The sequence below is a fragment of the Bison bison genome, unplaced genomic scaffold (genome assembly GCF_000754665.1).
Source record: "Bison bison bison isolate TAMUID 2011002044 unplaced genomic scaffold, Bison_UMD1.0 scf7180017864456, whole genome shotgun sequence".
Taxonomy (NCBI): domain Eukaryota; kingdom Metazoa; phylum Chordata; class Mammalia; order Artiodactyla; family Bovidae; genus Bison; species Bison bison.
In genome coordinates, this window is record NW_011495018.1 from 28,828,293 (window position 1) to 28,839,380 (window position 11,088).

Here is an 11,088-nt window from a genome sequence, read left to right on the forward strand (position 1 = left end):
TAGTGTCAAGCAACAAATGTGAATTAGACTAAAGTGTGACCAGAGAACACAATCAAAAAATTCTGCTGCGACTGAAGAGATAGAAACTCCAACTTGCAATCTGCTTTGAACATAATGATGCCTGCTGTATTCTTTTTAACAATTCTATAATACTCTTTAGTTACTGAGTAAAGATATCTATAGATAAACCATTGTTATGATGTGATATAACATATATTAATGTGTAATATTACTTACTTTGGCCACACAATTTTCAGTCTTCATAGCAGTGCTTGCTAGACATACTGTCTCTTGATTTAAGCAGAGTCTGGCACAGCTGTTGTATGTCTGCAAAGAGAATTTTTTTGAAATAAGTTTAGGTACTGAAATACTGTCATGCAGTTTTCAAATTCTGCCCCATTTCTAAAAATCAACACACAAATAGATCCTATGTGTAAATTCTACATTTATGGGAGCTGAGGGACAAGGCAGACATGGGGAAGAAAGCGACAGCCCAAAAGTGCCACTGATGTGCCATGAACAAGTGTGTGAGCAGTAGTGACTTCACCGTATATATGAAAGGTAGAGGTGTCAACTATTCAGAATGGGCAAAGGACTTGAACAGAGATTGTGCTGTGCTTAGTCAGACCCCCATGGACTGTAGCCTACCAGGCTCCTCTGTCCATGGGGATTCTCCAGGCTAGAATACTAGAGTGGGTTGCCATGCCCCCCTCCAGGGGATCTTCCCAACCCAGAGATCAAACCCGGGTCTCCTGCATTGCAAGCAGATTCTTTACCGTGTGAACCACCAGGGAAGCAAAATAGAGATTATCTGAGAAGATATACATATGGTTAAAAAGCACATGAAACGATGCTCAACATGACTGATCATGAGAGGAATGCAAATCAAAACTACAATATGTTACCACCTTATATCCATTAGGATAGTTACTAATAACAAAACAAAACCAGAAAACAAGTGTTAGTGAAAATGTGGAGAAACTGGAACCCCTGTGCACTGTTAGTGGGAATGCAAAATGGTATAGCCAAGGTGGAAAAAAAAAAAACAACAACAATACAGTAGCGATTCCTCAAAAAATTAAAAACAGAATTACCATATGATCCAGTAATTACAATTCTGGGTATATGAAGAACTGAAAGTGGAGTCTTTATGAGATATTTGTACACCCACATTCATGGCAGTATTATCCACAATAGCTAATATCCACAAATGTCCACTAACAGATAAATGCATAAGCAAAATGTGGTACATACATATAGTGGAACAGTATTCAGTCTTAAAAAGAAATTCTGACATACACTATAACATGGATGAAACCTAAGGACAGTATGCTATGTGAAATAACCCAGTCACAAAAAGACAAATACTGCATGATTCCACTTAGTCAAAATCATAGAGACAGAAAGTAAAATAGTGGTTTCAACTAGCTGGGAGAAGGAGGGAATAAGGAGTTACTGTTTAGTGAGTACAGCATTTCAGTTTTACAAGATGTTAAAAGTTATGAGGATGGGTGGTGCTGGCTATTATACAACAATGTGAATGTATTTAATACCGTGAACTGCATATTTAAAACTAATTAAAGTGGTAAATGTTACATGTAGTTTACCATAATTAAAAAAAAGCAAAAACGTTGGTTAGCAAAGCTTCAATAGTACATGAACCGAAAACTTTCAGATGTTCAAGCTGGACTTAGAAAAGGCAGAGGAACCAGAGATCAAATTGCCAACATCCGTTGGGTCATAGAAAAAAACGAGAGTTCCAGAAAGACATCTACTTCTGCTTTATTGACTATGCCAAAGCTTTTGACTATGTGGATCATAACAAACTGTGGAATATTCTTAAAAGAGGTGGGAATACCAGACCATCTTACCTGTCTCCTGAGAAATTTGTATGCAGGTCAAGAAGCAAGTTAGAACTGGACATAGAACGATGGACTGGTTCCAAATAGGGAAAGGAGTATGTCAAGACTGTATATTGTTACCCTGCTTATTTAACTTATATGCAGAATACACCATGTGAAATGCCAGGCTGGATGAAGCACAAGCTGGAATCAAGATTGCCGGGAGAAATATCAATAACCTCAGAAATGCAGATGACACCACCTTTATGGCAGAAACCAAAGAGGAACTGAAGAGCCTCTTGATGAAAATGATAGAGGAAAGTGAAAAAAACTGGCTTAAAATTCAACATTCAAAAAATGAAGATCATGGCATCTGGTCCCATCACATCATGGCAAATAGATGGGGAATCAACGGAAACAGTGAGAGACCTTTTTTCTTGGGCTCCAAAATCACTGCAGATGGTGATTGCAGCCATGAAATTAAAAGACGCTTGCCCCTTGGAAGAAAAGCTATGACCAACCTAGACAGCATATTAAAAAGCAGAGACATTACTTTGCTGACAAAGGTCCATCTGGTCAAAGCTATGGTTTTTCCAGTAGTCATGTATGGATGTGAGAATTGGACCATAAAGAAGGCTGAGCACCAAAGAACTGATGCTTTTGAACTGTGGTGATGGAAAGGATTTTTGAGAGTCCCCTGGACTGCAGGGAGATCCAACCAGTTCATCCTAAAGGAAATTAGTCCTGAGTATTCATTGGAAGGACTGATGTTGAAGCTGAAACTCCAATACTTTAGCCACCTGATGCAAAGAACTGACTCATTGGAAAAGACCCTGATGCTGGGAAAGATTGAAGGCAGGAAAAGAAGACGACGACAGAGGATGAGATGGTTGGATGGCATCACTGATTCAATGAACATTAGTTTGAGCAAGCTCCGGGAGTGGTGATGGACAGGGAGGTCTGGCATGCTGCAGTCCATGGGGTCTAAAAGAGTTGGACAGGACTGAGCAACTGAATTGAACTGATACTTTATTGTAATACAACTGGCCAATATATTGATTAAAATGTTTCCTTCTAGTCCTATGTTTTTACTGAAAGTATAAGTCACAGCTCTCAAACATTAGTGCCCATGGGAATCATCTGGAGGACTTCTTAAAATACAGATTGCCGGGTCCCATCCCCGGAGCTTCTGAGAACTTGCATTTTTAACAAGTCCCCAGCTGATGTTAACGTTACTGGTCTAAGAATACTCTTTGAGAACTCTTGATATACACATATGTGTTGAAATTAAAGAGAAAAGTCTTAAGACACAGGTGATCTCATAACCAATAATAAGAAAATATCAATTTTCTAAAATTCTAGATTTATAGAACAGTTGCAAAATAGATATGAGTTCCTGTACAGCCTTTCCCAGCTTCCCTTTACATTGAAGACTTACACAACCAGAGAATATTTATCAAAATAAACCAATTAACCTTGGTACAATACAAAGTTAAGAACTTACTTGACTTTCACCAGTTTTTCCACTAACATTCTTCTTCCGTTCAGGATCTAATTCAAGATCCCATATTGCATTTAGTTGCCAGGTATCCTTAGTCTCCTCTAATCTGTGACAATTTCCCCATCTTTGTTTATCTTTCATGATTCTGACACTGCTGAAGAGTACTGATTAATCTATAGAATGTCCCTCAGTTTGGGCTTGTCTCATGTTTCCTCAAGATCAGACTGAGGTTGTACATTATTGGGAAGGATACCATAGAGGTGAGGTACTGTTCTCAATGCACCAAACTGCTGAGTATTCAGAAATACTGATGTTAACCTTGACCATTTGCCTAAGATTGTGTCTAACAAGATTCTCTATCATTAGCTTAACATTTTTCGTCTAGAAATTACTAAATATACTGAGGAAAATACTTTAAGACTATGCAAATATTTTGCTTCAATTTTTGCTGCTTCAATTTTTGCATACTAATATTAGCATATTGTTAGATCTTGCCTATGGTCATTTTTACTGTTGCGTCCTAATGGTGTTCTCTTTCCTTCTACATTAATTAATTGGGATTCTTCTGAAGGGAGAGCTATGAGTTCTTCCGTTTATCTGCTTATTCATTTATGTACTTATTTATATTTGCAATGGACACAGATATTTTAAATAATTCATTTTTGGTCAACTATCATTCTTTGGAAAAGAGCAGATAGATAAGAATAAAATTTAAGAAAATAGAGAAAATGACATTATAAATTTGAGTTTCCATTTAAACAAGTTAAATTTTTAAAAATTTATCCACTTAATTGTTTTATTCTTATATTATTTAAGTTGAAATTATTTCAAACACATATTTTAAAAGAATAAACTGGATCATTTGACATTAGTGTACAGGCACTATTGGCACATGTACATCTGGACTCAGGGTTCAGTACTTTTTCACAATTGCTAATACCACAAACTATTCATGTACAGACAATACAATTTTTAAACTATGTTCTTAAGACATTTATGAAGCAATTGGTATATACTAAATAAAATAAAACTTTAAGCCAAAGAGTACTAGTTCCAATAATGGCAGAGATGTTTGTTTGTATTAAATTAACTCTTCTCAGATAACAATTATAAACCATGGAAAAAATATTCAAAAAAAAAAAACCAAAAACAAAAAACAAAAGCACTACAGGTTCACCAAAAGTAGGCAGAAATTGGGGGAAGAATAGGACTGAGAAAGAGGAGAATCACACTTAGTAAGATCCATGTTTATGTGCTTTTTCCATGAGGGTACTCACTAGGCTATTTGATGCAGGATGGCTAAAACTTCAATTAGAAAGACAGTCTATTGGCTTGGGGAGTTCAGGGCAGCCGCAGTGGCTCGAAATTGAGAAGAAAAATAGAAAACAGAAAGAGCCAGTCCTTCCTCTGGCAAGGAGGAAGCATCAAAACATGCATATAAATTTCTCTCAAATCTACGGCTAACCTTCAAATTACTTACACGAATGAGAGACTCCAAATATTCCAAAATAAAGTAATAGCTAGAAGACTGAAAGATATGAAAAGAGATTCCAGCTGCTGCCCATGAGGAGACACAGGGTTTTGAATGTGAGTTTAGAGGAGCTTCATAAGCACATCAAACTTTCTAATGAAAGCTTAGAAAGACCCTGCATTCAGACTAAAGAGTAAGTCTTGAGGACTAAGGGATAATGCCTCAGGACTAAGGGCAAAACCAAAACACACTTGCCCTAACAAACATAAAACCAGACTCTATGAAGTCACAGTGATCAGCCAGTAAGATAAACAGAGGAAGATAAAAGAAACCAGAGTCTCCACAATGTATTGTTTATAATGTCTGGTAAACAATAAAAACTACTAGACATGAGAAGAAGAAAAGGGAGCCATAGTAAAGAGAAAAAGAAATCAACAGAAAATGACCACGAGATGATCTAGTGATGGCAATCAGTTCATAAAGGTTCTACAGAAGCTATAACAAATATGTTCAACAACTTAAGGAAAAATACAATCACAGTGAGTAAACAGATGGAAATTTTCACCATTAAAATAAAATAAAATAAGCCAAACAAATTCTAGAATGGATGAATATGTTACCTGAAATTAAAAATTTACTGGATGAGCTTAAAAGCAGGTTGGAGATGGCACAAAAAAAGGCCAATGAACTTAAAAAACAGATCAACTGAAATAATGTGAAGCATAGAAAGGGTAAAAGCAAAAAAAAGAACAGAGTCTCAGTCACCTGTGGGGCAATTTTCAATGATCTAATATCATGGAATTGGAGACCCAGAAGAGAGGCAAAAATGGGGCACAGAAAGTTATAAAAATAGTGACCAACTATTTCTCAAATTTTGGTGAAAACCATTGGCTTGCTACTATAAGAACAGTAAACCCCAAAAGATTAAATACAAAAACCCCTAAATATCAGAAAATAAAACCTAGGTCCAAGACAGTCAAAACTGCTGAAAATCAGTAACAAAAACAAAACCTTAAAAGCAGCCAAAGAAAAAGGGGATGCCATATATGTGGGAGCAACAATGTAAATAACGGCAGATTTTTCACCCAAAACAGTGAAGTCTAGAAGACAAAGGAATAAATTTTTTTTTTTTTTTTGCAGGGGGTGCTGCACCTCGTGGCAGGGATTGAACTGAACCCTTGGCAGTGAAAGTGCCAAGTGCTAACCACTGGACCACCAGGGAGCTCCCAAGGAACAGGATTTTTTAAAGTGCTAAGAGGAAAAAACTCAAACCGGGTTTCTTATCATTAAAGGAGAATTACAAATATGAAAAGGGAAAAACCTAAAACAAACCCTGTTGACACTGTATTGGAACTGGAGCTATCAATGTGAACTCATGATTTTCAAAATATATAATACAGATATAAAATAAAAGTTAACATTTAAATCCTGGCTTCTAAATACAATTCTGCACTACAAGGAGCCATAGCTCCCTGGAGAAATGGTTGATTCCTGGAATGGACAGAATAAATACAAAACAAACCTGGAAATACTCAGGAAACGATGGACATATATCATAGGGGCACAGATGCCAGCCTAAATGGGCTCTCATTTGACAAAATGGATGAGTATTAAAATAAAATAAAAGATATTAATAGATTACAATCTGTTGAATAAAATAGGATACATTTCTTGAAAGATACAAATGACCAAAACTGACAGAATAAGAAACAGAAAATCTAGACAGTTCTATAGGGGCTTCCCAGGTGGCTCACTGGTAAAGACTCTGCCTACCAATGCAGGAGACGCAGTTCAATCCCTGGGTCAGGAAGATCCCCTGGGGAAGGAAATGGCAACCCACTCCAGTCACAGACAGAGGAACCTAGTGGGCTATGGGGTTGTAAAAGAGTTGGACATGACTTAGCGACTAAATTAACAACAGACAGCTCTATAACTATTAAGGAAGTTGAAATTATTAGAAACTATTACACATAAATGGCTTCCCTGGTGGCTCAGGCAGTAAAGAATCAGCCTGCAATGTGGGAGTCCTGGGTTTGATTCCTGGCTTGGGAAGATCCCAAGGAGGAGGGCATGGCAACCCATTCCAGCATTCTTACCTGGAGAATCCCCATGGACATAGGAGCCTGACAGACTGTAGTCCATGGTGTTGCAAAGAGCTGGACATGACTGAGCAATTAAGCACAGTACACTACACATAAAATTAAAAAAAAAAATCTTCCCACAAAGAAAACTTCTGGGCCAGACAGTGTTACTGGTGAATTCTATTAAACAGTAAGGAAGAAGAACATCACAACAAAGATATCAGAAAAAAAAAAAAAAACAAAACTACAAACTAATATCCCTTATGGACAGAGACACAAAACTTCTTAACAAAGTCAACTGATGTCATTCTCCATATTAACAGAATGGGAGGTGCATTTAACAAAATTAAACACCAATTTATAATTAAAAAAAAAATACCTCAGCAAGCTAGAAATAAATGGGAACTTCTTCAATCCCATAAAGGGCATGTAAAAAATTTCAACTAACATCATTCTTAGTGGTGAAAGACTATTTAAAACTCTCACGCCTGGGAACAAAGCAAAGATGTCCTTTACCACATCTATTTGACATTATATGGAGGCCTTAGCAATTCAAATAAAGAAAAAAGAAACAAAAGGCAAGTTGGAAAAGAAAAAAATTCTCTTTATTCATAAATGATAGGAAACAAAAACAACTGTCAAAAACCAACTGCATTTATATACTCTAACAACAATCAGAGAATGAGAAAAGTTTATAATAGCACTGAAAAACATTAAATACTTAGGAATAAATCTAACAAACTACATACACAAAATGTACACTGAAAACCGAAAAAAAAAGGCTTAGAAAAATTTTAAAAGACAAATGGAGATACAGACCATGTCTGCACACTGGAAGACTCTTATTATTGAGCAGTTAATTCTATGCAAATAGATATTTGAGTTTCAAAAAAAATCCAAATCAACACCCCACAGACTTCTTTTTAATAGAAATTCTAACGATTCTAAAATTTATATAGAAGTGTAAAGTAACTATAGCCAAAACAATATTAAAAAATAAAAATGTGGAGGACTCACACTACCTGATTCCAACAAAGCTACAATAATCAAGACAGTGCAGAGTTCAGTGCAAGGATAGACACCTCTAAAAAAACAGAAGACCTTGAACTCATCTTCTGTGTCAAGCAGGGACATGAAGTAGGAGTTGGTCAGGGCCTCAGCCACTGATACCCTTTGCTCTGCATACAGCAGCAAGCAGCCTCCTTTCCAGGAGGTTCAGAAATAGACTACATTTGTTCAGCCAACTGATTTCTGACAAAGGCACCCATGTAATTCAATGGAGGAAAGGAAAGTCTTTTCAGCAATGGTTCCAAAACAAGTGAATAAAAAAAGTATGGGGATTGTACAACACAGGGAATATAGCCAAAATTTTATAGTAAGTATAAATGTAGTATAACCTTTAAAAACTGTGAATCACTATACTGTACACCTGTAACTTATTATAGTATGGTATGAAATACATCAACTGTATTTTAATAAAAATATAAATAATAATTAAACAAATAAATACTAAAATCACTAGCCAAGCAAACAAATCAGAAAGTAAGTACACTAAAATGTTAATAATAAACTGAAGGAAGAAATAAACTATCTTAATAATTTTCAGTCCAAAAAAAGTATGGGAAAATAATGAGCCTCAAACTTTATCTCACAGCACACTTAAGAATTAATTTGAAATGGGCCAGAATTCAAGGTAAAAGCTAAATTTTATAAAGCTTCTGGAGTAAAATCTAGAAGGTACGGGTTAACTGACTAAACTTCATTCAAAAATCAGAAACTTCTCATCAAAAACACACCATGAATAAACAGGCAAGATACAGATTGTGAGAAGATATTCAGAACACATATCTGACAAAGGTCTGTTATCTAGAACTAAGATAGACAAAAAAGATCTTCATGACCCAGATAATCACGATGGTTTGAACCTAGAGCCAGACATCCTGGAATGCGAAGTCAAGTGGGCCTAAGAAGCATCACTACAAACAAAGCTAGTGGAGGTGATGGAATTCCAGTTGAACTATTTCAAATCCTAAAAGATGATGCTGTGAAAATGCAGCACTCAATATGCCAGCAAATTTGGAAAACTCAGCAGTGTCCACAGGACTGGAAAAGGTTATTTTTCACTCCAATCCCAAAGAAAGGCAATGCCAAAGAATGCTCAACTGCTACTGCTGCTAAGTCGCTTCAGTCGTGTGCAACTCTGTGCGACCCCATAGATGGCAGCCCACCAGACTCCTGTCCCTGGGATTCTCCAGGCAAGAATACTGGAGTGGGTTGCCATTTCCTTCTCCAATGCGTGAAAGTGAAAGCGAAGTCACTCAGTCATGTCCAACTCTTCGCGACCCCGTAGACTGTAACCTAACCAAGCTCCTCCATCCATGGGACTTCCCAGGCAAGAGTACTGGAGTGGGTTGCCATTGCCTTTTCTGAAGAATGCTCAAACTACAGCACATAGTACTCATCTCACACGCTAGCAAAGTAATGCTCAAAATTCTCCAAGCTAGGCTTCAACAGTACGTGAACTGTGAACTTTCAGGTGTTCAAGCTGGTTTTAGAAAGGGCAGAGGAACCAGAGATCAAATTGCCAACATCCGCTGGATCATCGAAAAAGCAAGAGAATTCCAGAAAAACATCTATTTCTGCTTTATTGACTATGCCAAAGCTTTTGACTGTGTGGATCACCATAAACTGTGGAAATTTCTTAAAGAGATGGGAATATCAGACTACCTGACCTGCCTCTTGAGAAACCTATACGCAGATCAGGAAGCAAATTAGAACTGGACATGGAACAAGAGACTGGCTCCAAATCAGGAAAGGAGTATGTCAAGGCTGTATATTGTCACCTTGCTTATTTAACTTATATGCAGAGTACATCATGAGAAACACTGGGCTGGATGAAGCACAAGCTGGAATCAAGATTGCAGGGAGAAACATCAATAACCTCAGATATGCAGATGACACCACACTTATGGCAGAAAGCGAAGAACTAAAGAGCCTCTTGATGAAAGTGAAAGAGGAGAGTGAAAAAGCTGGCTTAAAGCTCAATATTCAGAAAACTAAGATCATGGCATCTGGTCCCATCACATCATGGCAAATAGATGGGGAAATGATGCAAACAGTGACAGATTTTACTCTTGGGGGGTCCAAAATCACTGCAGATGGTGACTGCAGCCATGAAATTAAAAGACGCTTACTCCTTGGAAGGAAAGTTATGACCAACCTAGATGGCATATTAAAAAGCAGAGACATTACTTTGCCAACAAAGGTCCATCTAGTTAAGGTTATGGTTTTTCCAGTAGTCACGTATAGATGTGAGAGTTGGACTATAAAGAAAGCTGAGCACTGAAGAACTGATGCTTTTGAACTGTGGTGTTGGATAAGACTCTTGAGAGTCCCTGACTGCAAGGAGATCCAACCAGACCATCCTAAAGGAAATCATTCCTGAATATTCATTGGAAGGATTGATGTTGAAGCTGAAACTCCAGTATTTTGGCCACCTGATGCGAAGAACTGACTCATTGGAAAAGACCCTGATTCTGGGAAAGTTTGAAGGCGGAGGAGAAGGGGACGACAGAGGATGAGATGGTTGGATGGCATCACCCACTCAATCAATGGACATGAGTTTGAGCAAGCTCTGGGAGTTGGTGATGGACAGGGAGGCCTGGTGTGCTGCAGTCCGTGGGGTCACAAAGAGTCAGACACAACTGAGCAACTGAAGACAGACAATGCAATTTGTTTAATGCAAAAAAACCCCCAGATACTTAAGAAAATATATTAATAGCCAATAAATACATGAAAAAGTATTTAACACATGCTCACCAAAAAAACTTAAAGGACATTCGTAACAACTTCATTTTAAAAAAATGAAAATAGCTCAAGTGTCTATCAAACGAAGAAAACAAAGTGTAGTATATTTATTCAATGGAATATATTGTACAGTAAAAGAGAATGAACAACTGGATAAACACAGCAGTATAGTGAATCTCATAAACATTATGCTGAGTGAGAGTGAGACCCCAACATGTATGATTCTATTATACACAATTCAAGCAAGGTGAAACTAATCTATGACAGGAAGCTGATCAATGTTTGATTCATTGTGGACAGGGAAACTGGTTGGAAAGGAGAATGAGGGAACTTTCTTGGGTAATGAAAATGTCCTATAGCTTGATTGGGGTGGTGGTTACATAGTTG

At 37.2% G+C, this 11,088-nt stretch overlaps 1 protein-coding gene across 13 annotated transcripts in view; it reads right to left on the bottom strand.

Annotated features, from left to right (window-relative positions):
• The window catches only part of BTRC (beta-transducin repeat containing E3 ubiquitin protein ligase), a 175,314-nt gene that overhangs the window by 63,460 nt on the left and 100,766 nt on the right, over positions 1-11,088 (bottom strand). For 12 of the 13 annotated variants that reach the window (XM_010859496.1, XM_010859491.1, XM_010859492.1 and 9 more), the window contains one exon: positions 238-327. In XM_010859496.1, coding sequence (XP_010857798.1) covers positions 238-327 — 90 coding nt within the window. Of the gene's footprint in view, positions 1-237; positions 328-7,916; positions 8,344-11,088 lie in introns of those variants that run through there. The other variant, XM_010859499.1, reaches the window with a different exon arrangement.